The sequence below is a fragment of the Kryptolebias marmoratus genome, linkage group LG5 (assembly GCF_001649575.2).
Source record: "Kryptolebias marmoratus isolate JLee-2015 linkage group LG5, ASM164957v2, whole genome shotgun sequence".
NCBI classification, from domain to species: domain Eukaryota; kingdom Metazoa; phylum Chordata; class Actinopteri; order Cyprinodontiformes; family Rivulidae; genus Kryptolebias; species Kryptolebias marmoratus.
The window spans coordinates 45110-66064 of record NC_051434.1 but is presented as its reverse complement, the minus strand read 5'-3'; the positions used below and the strand labels follow the sequence as shown (position 1 = coordinate 66064).

General features: G+C 40.4%; 2 protein-coding genes across 4 annotated transcripts in view; one reads left to right on the top strand and one right to left on the bottom strand.

Moving 5' to 3' along the window:
- ext1c (exostoses (multiple) 1c) overlaps window positions 1–14025 on the bottom strand; it is a 48844-nt gene extending 34819 nt beyond the window's left edge. Inside the window, exons 1-2 of one of the 2 annotated variants that reach the window (XM_017439933.3) lie at window positions 13143–14025; window positions 3099–4353 (exon numbers count right to left, since the gene is read on the bottom strand). In XM_017439933.3, coding sequence (XP_017295422.1) covers window positions 3099–4045 — 947 coding nt within the window. In that variant the 5' untranslated portion in view covers window positions 4046–4353; window positions 13143–14025. The remainder of the gene's footprint in view (window positions 1–3098; window positions 4354–13142) is intronic. The other variant, XM_017439934.3, reaches the window with a different exon arrangement.
- Window positions 14026–14737: 712 nt separating this feature from the next.
- Window positions 14738–20955, top strand: part of LOC108250170 (probable thiopurine S-methyltransferase) — a 7557-nt gene continuing 1339 nt past the window's right edge. The window contains exons 1-8 of one of the 2 annotated variants that reach the window (XM_017439925.3): window positions 14738–14901; window positions 16465–16585; window positions 17534–17626; window positions 17698–17830; window positions 19484–19536; window positions 19624–19698; window positions 19775–19860; window positions 19973–20017. In XM_017439925.3, the coding sequence (XP_017295414.1) occupies window positions 16488–16585; window positions 17534–17626; window positions 17698–17830; window positions 19484–19536; window positions 19624–19698; window positions 19775–19860; window positions 19973–20017 (583 nt within the window). In that variant the 5' untranslated portion in view covers window positions 14738–14901; window positions 16465–16487. Of the gene's footprint in view, window positions 14902–16464; window positions 16586–17165; window positions 17417–17533; window positions 17627–17697; window positions 17831–19483; window positions 19537–19623; window positions 19699–19774; window positions 19861–19972; window positions 20018–20955 lie in introns of those variants that run through there. The other variant, XM_025002467.2, reaches the window with a different exon arrangement.

Genomic DNA, 20955 nt, shown 5'->3' with positions numbered 1-20955 from the left:
TTTCACTACCTTCAGCATCTTTAATCTCCTCTAGTTAAAAAACTACAACACCTAGACACTTCAAACCTGGAGCAGATTATTCTGCACTGATTGCAGAACATTTAAAACCAAGTGTGTGATCTGTGAAACCTTCATCTGATTCCTGAAACATCAATAAAGGGCCACTTCAGCACTTTTTTTTCATCTGGACCACACTAGAACTGGTCCAGCTCCAAAACTGCAACACCTCACTGATATTTGATAAAAAGGTAAAATCTCTTGCTAAAATCTTGTGTTCTGAATGTGTTTGTGCAGCCTGAACAATCAACATTCATATAAACTAATTCATGTCATTTCAGTGAGTCATCATGGTTGTGCCCTGAGTCCTCTGTTGCTTCAGATGAGGCTGATCCCCATGGATTTACAAACACACACAAATACATGTCATATACACATTCAAGACACTTATGTTTTAAATAAATGCTTCCATTTTATGGAGTTTTGCTCTTCATTGTAACTGATGTGCAGGGGGATAATGAGTGGTTGACCTCAGTATTTTTTTAAGTCTGGCTACGGCCCTGAGTGTAGAAGCTGTTAAAAAGTTGACCAGTAAACAACTTTTACCTGACTTTTATTCAAGCTTTGAACTTCTTACATTTGAGTTGGGTAGCTCCTGCCCAACTCTTTGTGCAGATGTTTAAAGACCTTTGAAATGTCATGAAGGATTTTCTTCAAGTCTTCTATGACTTTTTGGCCAAAATTATCTTAAAATATGATTGTGTCTTATTTATTAGTGATTTAAATATTCACATGTGCTGTCACACCAAGCCTTTGTTCAAAGACTTTTTAAAATCTTTTTCAGTCTGTTTCCGGTCCAACAGACTGTTAAATATGTGATGCTGGTTTCTGATCACTTTCCTGTGATGTTTGAAACCTTCTTGCAATAACATGATTTTAAATCTTTTATTCTGACATTCTTGAAATGTTTAATCTTTTATTAGCTACAGTTTTAGCCCCAGCTGCATTGACACAGTTGACTACAGTATTCTGATCTCTGTGCTATCAAAGGCATGGCACTAGACTGGTTCAGATATGGAGGGATAGGGTTCATCAAGGATCTGTTCTCGAACCCATTTTATTTTTGGCATCCTGAGGTCCAGGCTTGTCCAGAGGTGATTGAGTCTTTAGTTGTAGTTCCTAAACTGTGGAACCAGCTGCCCCTTCATATCAGACAGGCTTCAACTCTGGGTATTAAATCTCATCTTAAAGCCCATTTGTACTCACTGGCTTTTCATACAGCATGAAAGTTGTCATTTTTTGCTTTATTTTGATGTTTTATATGTCTTATTAAATTTGCATTTTTTTGTTTATTTATGTTCTCGTGTGTTTGGTATGATCTTTTTACTGTTTATTGTTTTGTGTGCAACACTTTGGCCAACGACATTTGCTTTATAAATAAATTTGATTTGACTTGATGTTTGTTGACCTCCCTCAGCTGGTCCAAACAAAACCACAGAACTTTGTTTTCTGTGTTTCTTTCTACAGGTCTTTTCTTTCTTTTTCACAGGACTTCTCATTTAAATTCACAGTTTGACCTATGTTTCACTCTGAAGTGAAGAAAGTAGGCCATTAGGCTGCGGTGCTGCTTCTCCCCCAGTTCTCTGCCCCCAGTCACCCCCATCCCTCTGTCCCCGATATATTCAGGCCTCAGCTAACCTTCCTCACCATCATCTTCATCATGACATTCAACAAATCCAAAAAGTTCCAGGCACCTTTTGTTCTTCTTACATCTATCTCCCCATGACTCATTTTAATGAGGTTTTCAGGGAATCTGCACAAAGAGTGAAGATTCTCTGCAGTTCTCATTCTGTTCTTTAAAAATGGAACAAAAACAGATCAGACAAACCTGATTTCATTAAAAACAAGCTGTGGAGATCTCATCAGTTTCTGCAGTGAAGAGTTTAGTCAGATTGCTGTATTCTTCACAGAAGAGACACCATCTCTACAGTTTTACAGGAAAACTTTCTGATGTTTCAGAAGAATATGGAGAGCTTTGAAAGTTTAAACCTGAACCAGAGAGGAAACAAGAAGATCATCCAAAAATGTCTGAAATTGATGAAAGTTTTTTATAATATGAGGCCTGATGAAAACCATCCCATATAGTGAGACGCTGCAGCTGATTGTCTGTTTTTATTCAGAAAGGTAGAAGAAAACCTGCTGCTCTGTAACTTGAACAAAACTTGAGTTACAGCTCAGCAACCCAAAAACTAAAATACTGTTTCACTTTGTGTGTATGTACAACACTACCTGCTGTATTTAAAAAAGGTAAATATTCACTCCACACTTTTAAATTTTCCTTTAAATAACAGTTTTTATGATAAGTTAATCACGCCGTAATGGATTAAACCAGGCTGAGTTAAACTTGTTAATGTGTCTTCAGTACTTTTTCTTTCTTTTATCTGTTGGAGGAGAAGGATGTGATGATATTGGTTTTATTTATTTATTTAGTGAAGGCTGAAGATTAGGCTCTAATTGTGTCAGGCAGCTCAGCTGGTTTATGCTTTCGGGTCTGGTTCCTCAGGTCACTAGTTGTCCCAGTCCCTTCAGGTTAATCTGTTGGTGCAGCATATGCAGTGGCTTATTAACCTGGAGCCACCTGATAAGAGCCTGACACAGGAAAACACCTCCTGCAGAGAAGAAACTGTCCAATGCGACCCAATCAGAATCAGCAGCAGTCCAACATGACCCTGTAGGAACCAGCAGCAATCTGAAACAGAAACACACCTACAGAGACTATTCCCCTGGGTTTCTGATGGGTCTGTCTCATTGTGATCACTTTACTCTTTTATTCATCTTCATTCCTCCACAAGTTTTCATGATCCACCCCAACCTAACTCATACCTTCCTACCCCAACCCACAAAAAAGACTGAGCTACCCCAGGCCTACATACTTTGCTAACACGAACCCTAAAGCAAATTGAGCCTCCCCTTCAGGCCCTCAAATCCCCCAAACCAAACCACGAAAAAAGAGAGCTCCCCCGGACCGTCATACTTTATTAACCTGACCTACAAAGCAACTTACCAATATAACGCTCTCTGGTTATGGGACCTGGACTTACCTCTCATATTCCAGGTTGTCATGGTCACAGCGAGCGTCTTTGTGCTTCTCCCAGTCCTTCCCGTGACGGCACGTTGTCAGTGAGACAATGTCCTTCCCATTGTGGATGTGATGAAGAGCATTCCTGGTGTCTGAGCCAATGCCTGTCAGATAACGCTTCCCTTTGAACATCAGCAGGTACTTCCTCCGTGGGGGGGTGGTATTCCTCAGCAGCCAGCCCTGTTCCCCACCCTTCTGTGGGTGGTCCTTTGAAAAGAGTGGAATGGAGACATCGAAGCCAGGCCTGAAATGTTCCGTGTTCAGGCTGGCTTTGGCTAAGATGGCCTGACCAATGTTGAAACCCAGATCCTCTGTATAGTTGGGCCAGGTGCCTGAGTACAGGTTGAAGATCAGGTGGTTTCTGCCATCATTCCACAGCGGGTAACTCCGGATGCGCTCATCCACATGGGGAACAAACTGTCCTGACAGCTGGTCCCGATCCAAGGTGTCAATGCCAAGCACAAACAGGCATGCCTCTCGAGGGTCAGATGTGTAATATCGAGACTCGGCTACAGATGTCAAGATCTTTCTGTAGCTCTCAGACACACGATCACTTTTTTCCAATGGATATATATACACTCTGAACCCATCCCTGCCTCTGCGCCGACACCGCGAAAAGTCAAAGCATGTCTCCATTCGGCAGCGGCTGTCTTTATAGATGGCTGGCCACACCTGGTGCCGCTGCCGGGGTGACTCAGCCATACCCGGGTCTGTCTGGAGTTCTTCTAGATGGGCATATCGAGGGAGGAAGGCCTGGTCAGTCCAATTAGGCCAGTGGTGCAGCACATCTGCCCGGTGGCGTGTCAGCAGGCGCAGCAGCCTAATTTGAACTCCTCCACCGTAGTAGAACAGGATCAGCCAGCAGCATGCACACAAGCCCAACAAAACATACTTCTTGCGCGCCTGCATGGGGGCCGTCAGTCTTCCTGCCTCCTCCCACCAACACTCTGGGATCCTCTGCTTCTTCCTCTCTGCCCCTCAGCTCTGCAGCCTCACTGGGGCCAACTCAGACACTAACAGGGAGCTTCTGATGAATAACAATGTGTTAACAAGGACATAATTTCTTCTCAGTCAACTACTCGTAGAATGATCCAGTCTGAGAATCTGGCCCTCTTCTTAGGCCGTTGGAGTATCAGGCTGCCTCAGCAGAGGAACAAGCATTTCCTCTGCTGTTCATTGTCACTCAGGGCTGCCTCATGCTGTCTGCAGGGTGTCTCCTGGGGAGAAAAGAGCAAACAAGAATCCACATCAGTTCACAGAGAACCTCTGTCTAAATTATGCCGAGACCAACATTTCTCAGAGAGCTTCAGACTGGATTGGACAGTTGGCACACATTTGCATTCAGAACACACAAACGCACAGCAGTAGAAGGATTTGGGCTTTTGAAAGGTGTCGTTGAAGGTATTCAACTTTAAAGAAGAATCAGAACTTCCACCATTCTCTGGGTCTTTGACATTTGCAGGATTGTACTCACGATGACAACAGTATTAGTCCACAGAACAAGACCTTTCACAGGTAGAACAACCTAGTTAGATTTAGAAAACTACATATTTGCTGTTGAATATGACACTACTACATCTTAGGGATGAGACTGAAACCAGTATCTGAAGCAGGGAGCAGAAGGTTTCTGTTGAATTTGTTTTAGCCTCACATTCTTCAGAAACATCCCTCTGAAGTACTTAACGTATTTATGTGGCAAACACAACCCTCAGTAAAACACAGCCTTCTTATTGCCAGCAGTAACACAAAGGCAGCTTTCAAGCCTCACCTTCACATTCCTCCTCTGCAGCCTTTTACCTTCCTGCTCTGCTGGCAGTTATACAAACACAAGGCTGCTGATGAGAGCCAACAACCAACGCTCTGAGCTCTCACACCGAGACAAGGAGCAAGGATTAATGCTGAAATCTTTTAATGGACAAACATTCTGCATGTTTATTTCCTTTGGAACATGTATCCTTCCGTTTCAGCTTTTAATGTTATCAGAGTCCCAGTCTTCAGTCAAGTTTACATCAGTAAATCTTCAGACTGACATCCATCATTAGAAAGAGATAATACAGAAGGCTGCCTCTCAAAAACGTCCAGAATATTTCACTCTTAAAGGAATGTTTAAGAACTGAGAACCATGGTTTCACTCTCACAGAAAACATATAGTTTTACTTTCACATGAACCTATCAGAATCAGAACCACAGATTTATGGAGATGAAACTTTCAGACCCAGAATCATGCTTTCATTCTCATGAGTCTTTATGAACAAGGACCATAGTTTCACTCTTACAAGAACCTTTTAAGCCCTTCAAAACCAGACCAAATTAATGCCATCCAGAGAAAGTGAAAGACAACCTCTGTCCTGTCTGAGTTTAAAAGCAGAAAACTAAAGCCCTATTTGTAATAATTACAGAGATTGCCTGTGTTGTTAATCCTGTGCGAATTGGCCATGTCAGTAATTTGGAAAGTCATGCTCTTCATCAATAATTCACCCCCTGTGATGAAGACTATCACAATGATGATGATGATAAAGAACTGGATCTTTTCAGATCAAATTTAAAACTCTTGCTTCAGCTCCTTAAAAAACTAATGTTCCTTATGGAGATTCAGATTCAAGCATTCAAGGAGACTTATTGTCATTCCAAATGAATACACGAGGAACAGAAAATAAATACTGAGGTCCTGTCAGTGATAAAACTGCAATAAGCAATAAAAATACAATCAAGTGCAATAGAAAGAAACGTGTAACCCCCCCCACACACACACACACACACACGCTCTCTCATTAAAATACTTCCACCAAACATATACATCCAAATATAATCAAAAACCTAGGAGCAGAAGTGGGTTAGATCATCCTGCATCAAGGCAGGGAGCAAACAGTCTGTGAGCAGGATGGGTGCAGACCTTTATGATCTCTGCAGTGATGCTTCTGCATCTCCTGATGTAGATGTCACTGTCTCCTGTGAAGATGCTCCCAGTGATCTTCTGAGCAGTCTTGAGTACTCGCTGCGAGACTTTTGTCTGCAGCAGAGCAGTTTTATGCCACATGGTGACACATGAAGCGATGATGCTCTCCACGGTACACCTGTAGAAGCTCAAGAGGACTGTGGTGTCCAGTCCAGCCTGTTTGTTTATCAACCTGCTGCAGTTTGGGCCCCTGGTGAGATTGCAATTAATAGACACCCCAAGTACTTAATGGAGAGGATAACTTGCACCTGCAATCCTCCAATGTTAAGGTATGGATGGTGAGTTCCAGTGACTCTTCTGAAGTCAACAATCATTTTTTAGTTTTTTTTTTTCTGTTTACACAGGGGTGTTCTCTACACCATTTCTCCAGTTGCTCAACCTCCTGTTTATATCTTCTCTCATCATTATCAGTGATTATTCCTACTGCAGCTGTGTTACTCTGTCAGTTACTCTGAAAGCTGGTGTGCACAGTCTTCCAGGATGCAACCTGGGGTGTTATTGTGCCCTGCAGCCATCTATGGGTTGATTTTCTTCAGGGTCTGTAGGACATCCTCTGATGTAATACTTGGAGGCTGGCCACTGTGTGGCTGAGTGAGTCTAATGTTAGGAATGGTGTGCATACCGTCAAAATGGGAGAAAAATGCATTGAGAACATCAGCCAAAGATGAATGTCTGGGGCATTTAGCATCCTTCCTGTTTGAATCTGTTATGTTTTTGATGCCAGCCCACATGCTATGGAGGTCATTTTTGATGAAAAGCCCTTAGATTTTAGGTGGATAATCAGCCTTAGCCCTTTTAATTTCTGCCATGAGGTTTCTCTTGGCTGCCCTTAGTGCCACAAGATTACTAGCCTTGAATGTAGAGTTCCTAGTTTTCAGCAGAGATCTAACCTCTGCAGTTAGCCAGGGCTTCTGGTTGGGGTGGACTGTTAATAATTTTGTTGAAGTAACATCATCCACACACTTACTGATGTGGTGACAGAAGCTGCATACTCATCCAAGTCCACCTCTCCAGCTGTTGTTGCTGCCTCCTTGAAAATCTGCCAGTCAGTTCTCTCATTTGCGTGTTTGTTTTGAAGGATTTGGAGTGAGTCATGAGTGCTTTAGTGCTCAGAGGAATGTAAACAGCTACACTAACCACCACTGTGAACTATCTAGGTAAGTAGTGGTATTTGATGGTTGTGTATTCCACAGCTTCAGAGCAGCTACTGTTAACAATGGAACCATTTGTACAACTTCCTTGATTGTTATACACACATAGACCCCTTCCACGAGTCTTTCCCAACAAACAGTTCCGGTTGGCTCAATGAAGTAGCATGTCGCTAATCTGGAATGCTGGGTCTGGCATTTTGCTGTTTAACCATGTTTTCATCAAAATAAGTGCACAGCAGTTCCTCGTCTCTTAGAACATGTTCATTCACAGACACAATAAGTTCATTTTGTTGTCCAATGCCTGCACATTGGCTAGAAACAAGGATGGAATTGATGGTCTAATATTATTACCCTTTCGCCCAGCTAGTAGGCTTGCCCCTCTTAGTTTTTGCTTCTGTGCGCACCTCTTCCTTTTAACTCTGTGCTGATGTTGTTTACAATGTCATATTGCTGATCTTAGCGTCATCCTGCCCAGCTGTGATATCAGGATCAGTGGTAAATCCAAGCTTATTTCTCAAAGTTCAAGACTGTTATATCTGACACACTTACACTCACTAACAAAAGCTGAACCAGGAGTTCGAGAAGACGCTGCACGATTGTGCACCACCAACTTGTATTTATGCAGTAAAGTGTCACACAACACAAAGCTTGTTTCAACTTTTCCATTTGAAATTTTCTGTTTGATCCCAAACCGGTTTGTTTTACTGTAACAATACAAACCCAAACATCTGAGTTTGTGTTTTAGGTTCAGAGACCGTCACATGAGAACAGAAACTGGATCAAGGATGAATCATCATCAGCTGAATGCTGATGGTGGAACGATAAGTTTCAAGTTGAGTAACAGAAATGTGTCAAGTTTCCATGAGACATTTCTGTTTTGCAGGATTTTTTAAAATCTGGAATCAATACCACATCCTCTTCTTAGGTCCTGAATTCAGTTCAGTTTGATTCTTTAATGCAGACAAAACATAAACCATCAATAATCCCACAGACTGATTTACTATACTTTTGCTGCAGATTCAGTCACATTTTTTACTGCAGAATAAATCAAATCTTAACCTGTCTGATCCTGATTAGGCAGAGTTACTGTAAAGTTCAAGAGATAGACTGTAATGATGGAAAGGAGAGATTTTATCTGACCATATTATTTACTGTATATAAACCCAAATGCTCTTGTGTTGTTGTGGTTAATGTAAAGACTAAAATAAAAATCTCCAAATCTGGGGACTACAACCACAAGCATAATGAAAACACTTTTGATCCACACCAGAAAGTATTTATTCTTTCTTTGATCCTCCTCCAACTTATTATTTTTTTTAGTTTTACAGACAATGACACTAGACTGAGAAAGACTTAGTTTTATTTTCCAACACAGCAGAACAAACCACAGTCTGCCTCCTAACAGCAACAACCTGCAGCTGTTTGTTCTCCTGTTTAACATTTATAGCTCTAATCCTGGTGAATTTCAGTGGTAGGCCCTCATTCAATGAGAGTTGGCTCAGCATGTCTCTGCAGAAAAGATTGCAGGTGATTATTCAGTTTAATTATATCATTTATTTCTGTCAGCAGGAATCAGCTCCTCCCTCACTGCAGGAACATCTTTTATCAGGGTTTCACCAGTGCAGACACCAGCTTCATGTGTTCCTAAAGAATCACCAACTTAATCAATGTTTCCTGCTGAAGAATTACTATCCTGATACATTTCATGGAATATGTTGCATGAGGTCTGGAAATGGTAAAAAAAATGTATTTATTATTATTGACTTTGAAAGCTAAACTGAGATTACTTTAGGCTGATTTATTAGCATTTCAGTTAGAGAACTGTCTTGATCCAACATTTTCAGCTGGAGAACCACTGTCCTGATCCAACATTTGCTGTTCTTCAGGGCAAAAACCACTTTTTTACATTGATAAATAAATAAAATAATACATTTATAAATCTGTACAAATGTTTTAACATATAATGGAGTGATAGGTCTTTTTAAATGTCTTTCTTACACGTCCTGTTGGATCAGCTGACTTTTTTATTTTTAGTGTTCAACAGAAATTCTTCCTTCAAATAAACAAGAAGTTTATTTGAAGAAAGTTTGTTTCGTTTGCTCTGAATTGACGTGTGTGTGTGAGAGAGAGAGAGAGAGAGAGAGTCTCTGAATGATCATGTGTATTTGTGTGCATTTATGTGTGTTTTGTTAATTACAGGTTTGAGATGTTTTTTATCTTACACTTGAAAGTTGATCTTTAAATCTGAGATTCTCTCAATCAGTTTAAAATCTCTTCCACACTGAAGAATTATTCCATCTGCTACACTGACCCAGACCCAGAACTTAACCTTGTTTATAAACTCAACACTAAACCTAAGTTTAGTATTATCCACTTTCTTTCTAAAAATAGCACTAAAACGTAACCCTTAAGGTGTATTAACCTCCCCTCTTTCTCTCACAGTGATCTGTCTCTCTCCCTCCCCCTTATTTCCTTCCAAGCAGAACATAGCAGAGTACAAACAGGTACCAACCTGTGAGTATCTAAGGATGTAATCAGGGTCTCCTGACACATTTATGCACCAAACATGACATAAAAGTGAGAAGCATGTACCCAAGATTTGGCTTGATCTCGAGGTAAGCATCCCTTCCATTGAGCTCTATACCAAACCTGAAGCAACTAGGGGATCTCCAAGTCAAGGGGAGATAACCAAGATAAAATCTCATTTAAACTTAACTATTAAGAATTCAATGAGCTTCCTGTCTGAAATCATCCTCAGTGTTCTTGATGCTGTTTGCAATCAAAAACCTTCACAGGAACTTAAATGAGAGAAAATCCTGGAGAGCATTAAATGTTAGCCTGATGAAATCAAACCTGAGCCTAATCACTGTGAGAAGATAACTGAGACCGCGCTAAGAAAATCCAGAGACTTGTTCAACACATTTCCTGTTAATCTGCAGATTTAAATCATTTCCTTTAAACAAAGATGTCATCATGTTTAAGGTGAACACTCCTGACTGTGTGTTTCATCAAACTGAATCAGCATCTGTTTCCATTTCTTCAGTCTTTAATACAAGATGCTAAAATATTCTTTAAAAATAACAGCCTTCTTCCCCTGAGAGCCTTATCTATATTTTCATGCTAATGACACCATTTTTTTCTGGGATCAGAGAAATCACATCTTCTTTCATCCCTAAGTGTCTTGAGGTTTGTAATTAATGGCTCAATGAGGTGCAGCAGCCTTGTTTGTTTCTCTTAGCTTCATTAATACAGAACTTTTTCAGCAGGAGCAAAAATGGGTCGTTTTCAGCTTGTCTACAATCTCTACAGAAGACCCAGTTGAAGATTGGTTACAGTCTGAAGACTGATCTGCAAATACATCCAACTCCAATAAACCTAACTCAGGTAAACAAACCTGACTCAAATAAACCCAACTTAAATACATCCAATTCAGATAAACCTGACTCAGACCTCATCCACATGGAAATGGCGTTTTAGGAGGCCTTAACTGGTGTTTTTCAAAATCAGGTTCCTGAGTAAGAAAATCCCTAAAGGTGAACTGAAATCAAATCTCAAAATATTGACATTTCATGAATGTTATTTAGTCAAACACACTCACACAAGATTCCAGGGACCGGTTTTTCTGACCTGAAACTTAAATAAGTTTTTTTAAGCGTTTTAGTCAGTAATTTCCAACGTAGGTGATTTGGGAGGCGGAGTTGCCATCCTGGTTTCATGACGTGCGCTGTGCCCCGGCCAGCCCCTAAAAGAGTGCTGGAGACATCAGTGACATCAGTACATGACACCGCAAATCAACATAAAGACGGCAATAGAGAGCTTACATTGCTAACTTGATGTTAGCTCGAAGCTAACTGGAACTGGAACTCTCCCACTAGAGTAAACTAATCAACAGCAAGTTCAGACTTGTTTAGTTACACATGGATTGTTTATATGTTTTCATCAGTAACAAACTGCTCTGAATCACAGACTGATCTCAGGCTGTCAGCCTGTAAGCAGCTCAGACCTTTTAATGACAGAAATTGTCAGTAAAACGTCCTGTTTCTTGTCTCCTTCTCTATGGAGATGTCCTCCTCTCCATTTGCAGTAATGAGGGTCGGAGCGGTGCTTCCCTTTAAAGTGATCCGAACCCGAGTTCTAAAAGTAATTCCCACATTGGCTACTATGGATCCAAATCTGAAGGTTTTTATATTTTGGGAAGCCAAAAAATGAAACTCCAGTGGTATTTTCTGGCCGGTTCGAACGATTAATTGCAATTCATTGACCTATATTGTTCTAGTATTCATCCACTCACTGGTGAATGGCTGAATGGTGTGAAACTCAGTCACACATCAGGAGTGGTCACTGAAAAAGCTGAAAACACCTAAGTGGTTTCTTCAGTGTTCTGTATTTTTTTTTTTTAAATTGTATAATTTTTTGGGGGGAAAATTTTACAATAAGCATATCTTATGATTTTCTTTCAGAACCCTTTTCAGTTCAGCTTTAAACACCACTGTTTTTGTGTGGACAGCCTAAATCATGATGTCATAAACCCACCTCCTGCCTAACCTACGACCCCAGTAACAACAGTCTACCTGCTTGTGTTTATGCTGCAGATGCCAATGTTTTTGTATTCTGTGTAACTGCAATGAGACAATAACAGCCTTAAATGGAAATTTAGTCTTTTATCAAACTCATTATTATTACATCAAACAATCGAAGGCCAAAAAGGGTTTTATCATTTGAATGAACTGTCAAAAATACCAAAAAACAAATGCAGCAGAAGAAAACTACAATACAAATCAAGTATACATTTAAAAAATGCAGGAAATTTGCACAGTTTTAAAAGACAGATGTTTATTTGTAAATAAATGACTCTGATATATTTTGAACATCATGAGGGAAAACTCCTCTGTCCTCAGCTGTCCCATCTGTAGATACTGTCCCTACAAAGTGTCCATGACATCCACGTATTTGGACTGACACGTCTCACAGTTAACATCAGTTTAATGTGACACAAATAATAAGTTTCACTTCATTATGAATCCACAAAGAGCATTCTGTTTTTGCTCTTGTTCTTGGAGATTACAACAGCAAAAGCTGAATCTGTGAACTGAGAACAAAGTGGAACTTCTTATTTGTGTCACATCAAACTGCTATTAACTGGAAGTCATATCAGTCCAAATCTGTGGACATAATGGACACTTTTCAGAGACAGTATCCAGTAAATCTGTGGACATAATGGACACTTTTCAGAGACAGTATCCAGTGAGGGAGGGCTAGAGAGATGAGTTTTCCTTGCAATGTTCAAAACATCAGTGGCCTAGTGGTAGAGTGTCTGCCCTGCAACTGGGAGGTTGTGGGTTCAATCCCCAGCCAGGTCATACCAAAGACTGTAAAAATGGGACCAATTGCCACCCTGCTTGACACTCAGCATTAAGGGTGAGGTCACCAAATGATTCTCGAGCGCAGCACCACTGCTGCTCACTGCTCCCTCTGGAGATGGGTCAAATGCAGAGAACAAATCAATCAGTGGTACTTTAACATATCAGGCTAAATTATTTAGTTTCAATCTTTTAAAACTATTTCTGAGATAATGCATGATCACATGAGATCACATACAACGTTTTTTCCATAGATTGACCAAAATGGCCTTCACTCCATCTGAACGTCAGATAATCAGTTTAAAACTCTGGCATGAGGGGCAGCGAGCGATAGGCATTCTGTCAAGGAAAGCTAGGCCTTTAAGTCAGATGTAGTGTGACTTTACTGGATGGATACAAGTCGTACTGACATCACACTGTATCACCTGTGGAGGTGTACAGGTGCACCGGGCCCACCTGCTCCACCTGAGACCTGAGTTTGTTTCTCAGTGGGTGAGGGAGAAACTCTGTGAAGCTTAAAAAGGAGCAATAAGTCTCACCTGTCCTGCTCACCTCAGCATCTGAGGCCTGAACACCTTGGTCCAGGTTGGTCCGGATTGGTCCAGGTCCTTTCTGGACTCCTGAAGTGTCCCAGAACAGTTTCTGTATAAGCTGAGCCGGTTCTAAGGAGGTTCGGAGGCAAAACCTCCTGATCCGCCTCCCGGCGCCTCTCCGCTCCGGATTTACGTATCTGACGTCACACCGACGGACAGAAAACTTCCGCAGCACGGTACCGGATAATAGTCTCCGCCTCACCCCACCCCCGGTGCTGGAACCGAACCCCGGTCCTTCTCCCACTCAGAAACACAATCCGAACCAGCCGAGCCCACAGCCCGCTGCTCCTCGGTGCTCCGGTTCTGTCTCTGTTCAACCTTCAGATGCGCAGAGCGCGTGGTCGTGAGGCTGCCTCCATCACCTGGATCCAACCTGATGACAGAAGCTAAGCGCGTGCACACGCTGCTGTGGTGCAGTCGGGAGACAATGAAACCGAACCGAACAAAACAGGAGCTCACAGAGAGCTGAGGTTCCGAGGAGAAGCTTCGAGCTGCAAACACGTCCGAGCCGATCCGAACCTCCTCCTGGTTGATTCTCAGCTCCTCCCCCGGTTCTCCTCCGGTTCTCCTCCGGTTCTCCTCACACCATCAGTTCACGGAGCTCCTGGCTGGATAAGACACCGAGCAGGAGGACCGGTCCATTTTCCACAACACTTCACCCCCTCCCGTTCCCTCCTCCTCCCTCAGGGCGGCAGCTGATTGGTTCAGACAAACACACACATCTGGATGGACGTGCGCAGCTGGGGCGAGTCACGCGCAGACGTGAACGTGGAGGTGCGTCACGGCTCCCGGCCAACACAACCGAACTGAACCAGAACCAGAACCAGCTGAGTCTCAGATGCAGAACTTTTGTGGCCATGTTTTTTTCCCAGCCTTGCCTGTTGTGTTGTCGTTTATGTTGTTCTTTTAAATATGTTAGTGTTTTCAGTCCTGTCGCGCCCCCCTGTGGCCATGTGGCGTGTTGCACCTTCTGTTAGTAATAAAAATCTTTTTTCAGCTGCACGGAAGAGTGTGAAGTTGTGTTAGGATGATTTTCAAAATACATAAACAAACGAAAACATTTTGATAAAAGACTAAATTTGTTATAGCAGATCTGTTTTTCTGATTAAATGTTTAATTTATTTAAATTAAAGTTTCAGCTGGAAAAATATGAATGAGTGAAAACACGGTAAGACTCAGCAGTAAGACGACATTTCCAATAAACCAAGTTGGAGGAAATATTTGTATAAAAACATGAAACAAAATAATTTAGAGGCTGATGTTGGATCCGATGGGTTAATTTAAAACAAAATGTGTTTTAAAAAGATCAGAAACAGTAGAACATCTGGAACATTTGTTTGTTGGGAACAGAAATAGAAAACACACACAAAAAAATAATCATCTAAATACATTCTATACCAAAGAGAAAAAAACCTAAAGTCTTGAAAAAAAATGTTAGTTTGATTTTAGATATTTGCACTTATGAGATTAGTAAACTTTGACCAACAGTCCTCCAGGACGGTAGGTGGAGCTAAAACACCTAACAACCTAAAGCCCCGCCCACAGAAGGCGGAAGAGGAAGCAGCGAGAGGACTCAGTATAACATTTCTAAGTTTAGAAGTGCTGGAGAACTCCAAAGCAGAAGACAGCCTGTCAGACTAAAGTCAGGGCAGAAAAACTCCTTTAGCTGCTGAACAGACCTCTGAGTCCTCGGACAGGTGCACAGGTGAGAGGACTGCTGCTGCTGGGTCACGTGACCGCTGTTAGGTAGTAAGTGACTGGTCCATTCGGTTTTTCCGAAACGTCGAAACAGTGAGTCGAAATTCAGTGAAACGCGACGATCCTGTTATCTTGTTTTCAAATAAAATACTAAAATTACCCAACTAAAAATACGCATATAATTAATATTTAAATGGTTATTTCTCATGTCCTCTCCTGATTGGCAGATAATTCACCTCCCGACAGTTTCTAAAGTCTGAGCGGGGTTTTAGGTTTTGGATTGATATGATGTGGAAGGGGTCAGCATCTCAGTCCTAACGATGCTGAACACATTGTTTTTTGGAACAAATACAGATTGATTCAAATAAAATATCCTTTGTTCAACACAAACTATCAAGCAACACAAATGAGACAAAAAGATACAAAACAAATGTTCAGCGTTTGAGTAATATTTTAAAACATGCTGATAAAATAATCACTAAAACGGAATTGTTTGTCTTAAAGTCCTTTTATAATAAGTACACATTTTATCTTTATTTTTTTGTGTTATTCGTTTTTCTGATTTTCTATGCTAAGAGTTAATTTAACCACCAGATTTTGCTGCATGTGAGACAAACATGAGACTTTTGAATTCATTTGGTGAGGTGTTCCAAACATTGCACAAGATCAAATCTTTTTCTGGAACAATTGTTCCAGATGATTTCTGCCATCTCTACCGTTGGGTAAGAGTTCTTCACTTCGCAGCTTCCAGGTGCTACAGGTCTCAGGTGAAGCTGCAAGTCATTGTGTTCATGTGACAGGCAGGTAAATCCATCAATCAGCATTTATTTATAGAGCCCTTTGCAACAGCCAAACGGTGCACAAAGTGCTTCACAACACAAAGTTCAAAACAAACCAATAGCAAAATGCCACTATGACTATTCCAAACCTGCCTGAATGAAAAGGTTTTAAGATAAGATTTAAAAAGGCCCAGATCAGCGATAGTCCTGAAGGAGTTGGTTCCACAGTCTGGGTGCAGGGACCCAAAAGGCCCGGTCAGCCCAACGTTTGTATTTTGACTCAGGGACAAACAGTGAAGATTTATTAGTTGATCTTAAGGTCCTCTCATTCTCACAGAAAGCTACTAGATCAGCTAAATAAGGTGAGGTGAGAGCTTTAAAAGTTTCAAATCAATTAAAACGGACCGGAACCCAGTGGAGAGAAAATAAAAGGTGGGCGATCTGGGAATGTTGGTGCAGAGTTTTGTACAAACTGAAGGCGTCTGATGGAGAAGTAAGAGATTCAAACATACAAAGCATTGCAGTCATCAAGCCTTGAGCTGATAAAAGCCTGAATGGGCTTTTCCACATCAGAACGATTTGAAAAAGGTTTAAACTTGGTTAAAAGATGTAGCTGATAAAAGCTGACCGTGATTACAGGGGTTATCAGTTTATCAAACTTCAAATCCTTGTCAAAAGGAAGTTATTTGCATAAGGTATTTGGACCAGTTAGACCAGTGATGACACCGTGACCTTTATACTCACCTGGCTCAGGTGTGCTCACAGGTTGTGTGTGTGTGTGTGTGCTTCAGCTGCTCTCAGCACCTTCAGCAGGATGTTGGATCTGCAGGCTGATCGGGTCATGTCACTGACAGAATGGGAGAACCGCTGGCAGGAGAACCAGATTGGCTTCCATCAGCCCACTGTGCACACGTAAACACACTTTGACTTTTGTTTGTTCTTTCTATGTTGGTGTAGATTCTCAGTCATCCAGGACATGAGAAAAGGATAATATAATAATATGATAAAGTAATAATGTAATGTTACATTGTGATAATAAAATATGATATTATAATAAAATAATCAAGATAATTAATAAATGATAAATGAATTAATAATAAATCAACTCTTCAAGAGTTTCCTTTCTTCCGTTGTGTAAACAAACTATATATTTTTATATATGTATTATTTATGCAAGTATTATTAAGCAGTTTTATTTCAAGCTTTAAATATATTTTGTGGCTCTGGACAAATTTATTTTTTATTTATTTATTGTTGTAATGAATACAGGAGCAAAATTCATGTAAAAGTTGCAGATTTGTGGTTCAGAGTCTCAGCCATCCAGGACCAGCTAATCCTGGCAAAATCAATGAATCCTTCAATCCTTTGATTGATCCAGTCAGTTTTACTGCAGAAACCGTGGAGCTGTCTTTGACTCTTTGTCTTTAAAACTTCATTGAGAGGACTGATTAAAAATGGCTTCTTCCAGCTGAGAAAGATCTCCAAACTCTAAAGTCCAGACTTCTGCAGTAAGGCTTTTAGCAAACACACAAGATGACACATTCCACCTTTTTTATTTCTTTACACTGGCTAACTGTACATTTTATCTGTTTTACAATTTAAATCCTAACTTTTAGTGCAATCAAGCTCCAACCTACATCTTTGACCTTTTAGAACTCCAAACCCCTTCTTGCATTCTGAGATCATCTGGCCAAAGGTTGCTGGTGGTGCCACAGACTCATATTTTAAAGCTGTAGTCCTCAGGTTGTGGAATCCATTGCTTCTATTTCTATGTTACCTTAAGTCTGTTGATTCTTGTACTTCTGCTGATTTCTTTTACTTACTTTGACCTTAAATTGCTGATGGTTTGATGTCCAACAGGATGCTGAAGACTCATCTGGAGAAGGTTTTGAGTGGACGGACTGGAGTTCGCTTCTTCTTCCCTTTGTGTGGGAAAGCTGTGGACATGAAGTGGTACGAATAAATGTTCAGATAAATCACATCATGTTTGCATTATGTCGCCTGACCTGGCCATCCTGTGTCAGGTTGGCTGATTTGGGTCACATTGTGGTTGGAGTGGAGATTTCTGAAAAGGCTATTCGGCAGTTCTTTGAGGAGAACAACATGACGTTCGTTGAGGAGCCAGTTTCCTCTATACCTGGAGCCAAACTCTTTAAGGTAGGTAAGCTGGACAACCTGATGAGCGTTTCATGGCTCTGTCCCTTTTTAATAGTTTATAATCTGGTCCTGGGTCTGCTGGACATGTTTGGCTCTAACAATGCATCACATCAGAAATCAATCGTTCCTCATACAAGCTCAGTCTGAGCTCAGAGTCAAGAAAAAAATTGATGGGAATCTAATAAGGTGATGAGAATCTGACAAAAATCTGGTAATTTGGTAAAAATCTTATACTTATCCTATTACAATCTGATAATAATCGGGTAGAAAATCTGATGAGATTTTTTTTTAAATAATAAGAATCTGATAAGACAATGAGAATCTGATGAATACATGATAAGAACTGGGATTAAACTGGGAATCTGATGACAATCTATCAGAAAGCTGATAAGAGTGATGAAAATTAGATGAGAATCCTAAAATGATGAATAGATGATAAAATGACAATAATCTGATGTGAATTGGGTGAGAATCTAATACTAGTCTACTAAAATGCTGATGATAATCTGGTGATATTCTTATGAGAATCTGTTGAGTTAGAAGAAAATCTGATATAATCTGATCAGAGTCTGAGAATAGTCTGGTAAGGATCTAAAAGTCTGACAGGAATCTGGGAAGAAACTCATGAAAATAAAATTATTATCCAATTAGAATGTGATGAGATTCTGGTGAGAGTCTAAAAAAATCAGACGACAATCCGGTAAATTGAATGATAATCTGGTAAGAATTTGATAAAAAATAATCTGATAATAATATAATAATTTGTTGAGGTTCGGACATTAATATGACGATAATTAGAAATTATAATGAAAATGTAATAAAATATTTGGTGATAATCTGTTATAATGTAATTAGGATTTGTATTACAAGGAAAGGGACCATCCACCCTGTTATCAGCACACAGTTTAAAAGCGTTTTAGAACCACATCTGCTCCCATCCAGGACAGAATGGGACAACCTCAGGTCCAGATGTTTACAGACTGATGGAGATGCTGCACAGAGGGAAACATCTGGAACATCTGGAAACAGAAGTGTTGCTGCCATCAGATTCAAAATTACCAGATTTCTTTTTTCTTAAATGGTTCAATTTCTTAGTTTTAGCTTTTGATATGTTTACTATGTTTCATTGTGAATAAAATATAGGTTTATGAGATTTCCAAATCATTGCATTCTGTTTTTATTTTACATTTTACACAACATCCCAACTTTTTCAGGGGTTGGAACATCATTATGTTACACTTAGGTTTCATTATTATAAAATTAATTCCACTACAGTAGCTTCATTGGAAATAATAAAACATGTTCATGTCTGTTTCAGATATCTTAATTTTTCCAACACACTAGAGTAAAATCCCTCTGAAACATCCACACAACAAATCTCCTCTTTCTATTGGATGTATTGTCTGTTGGACAAGCAGTTCTGGTACTGGTACCAAACCTACAGAACAACTTGAAATCTCCAATGTTACAAGACAACAGAAACTCTGAGTTTTGAACCGTCAAACAGGAACAATTCTGAAAGTGATAAATGTTGTGGTTGTTCTGGAACCTAATTGTTCTAGATTTTTGTGGGGTTCTGGTTGGGCGTAGATGTTGGTAGAACCTCTGAGTGCAGTTTCAGGTTATTGAGCCACACTGTTTTATTGCCAACAGAACCTGGAGAAGAACATCTCCCTGTATAAGTGTGACCTGTTCAGCTTCTCCAGGTAACAAGTTCTCTAGATTTTAGTTTTTTTTTTTTTTAATTAAATCTTCTCCTTCCTTCTATGAGTTGGTTTGTTTGCATATCCCAGCTCCGTTGGAGGTCAGTTTGGAGCCATCTGGGACAGAGGATCTCTGGTGGCCATAAACCCAAAGGACAGAAAGAGGTGAGACCAGATCCAAACATTTTCAGCAGAAAAATCTCATTGTCAGGATTTGATGTCTGATTCCTGGATTCTGCAGGTATGCTGCTCTCATCATGTCTCTCATGGGCTCAGACTGCAGTTACCTTTTGGATACACTCCTGTACAATCCTGAGTTATATAAAGGTCTGATTCTGCAGAGACAACCTCATGTCTGCATCTGAAATCAAACATTTTATTTATTTTGACTCTGAAACACCTGAAGATGCAGCAGGTTTGACTCGTGTTTCTCTTGCAGGTCCTCCATTTTTTGTCCCTGATGTTGAGGTTCACAATCTCTTTGGTCAGTACCACTAACAGTTCTAAAAGTTCAACTGCATCACACACAAACAGTCCAATACAATTAACCCAGCAGGATGTAAAAACAGGAGATGTTGCAGGATAATTACTGGGTTTTAAAGGAGTATTCGAACTGGCCTTCAGCTGAGGTGGTGCTGAACAATTACTGCGGTTTAAAGGAGTATTGACACCTGAGATGGAGGTTGCGGTGTAAACCGTTATATAATAAAATATATAAGTAGAAAATTTTCAATAAGAACTTCTGTGACCCTCCTATTACGAGTTAGAATACTTATTTGCGATAAAAATGAGTCAATTTTTTGTTCATATTATATGTTTGTTTAAAAGCAAGAATTGTGAGGTAAAATTAACATAAAATAATTTGCAGATTCATTCTGCATATGTGGGTTATGTTCATCATTTTGGTTTCCTCCCACCTTATTAAGCATGTGGATTAGGCTGGATGAATGGACATATTAACATATGATCATTGCTTTTTTATCCCTTTCTGCATCCCACAGCACATCTCACTGCAAGCTCTCACCAAGCTTGGGCAAACATCAGAGAGCAGGATGGAAAACAAATTAAGAAACTGTAACTTTTCCATAATCTTTTACTTTTATTTTATGTTCAAATGAAGCAAAGATGTGTTTTGTGGACTTGGAGAAGGCGTTCGACCGTGTCCCTCTGGGAATCTTGTGGGGGGTGCTCCAGGAGTATGGGGTACCGGGTCCTTTGATACGGGCTGTTAGGTCCCTATATGACCGGTGTCAGAGCTCGGTCCGCATCGCCGGCAGTAAGTCGGACTCGTTTCCGGTAATAGTTGGACTCCGCCAAGGTTGCTCTTTGTCACCGATTCTGTTCATAACGTTTATGGACAGAATTTCTAGGCGCAGCCAAGGTGTTGAGGGGATCCGTTTTGGTGGCCTTAGGATCGCATCT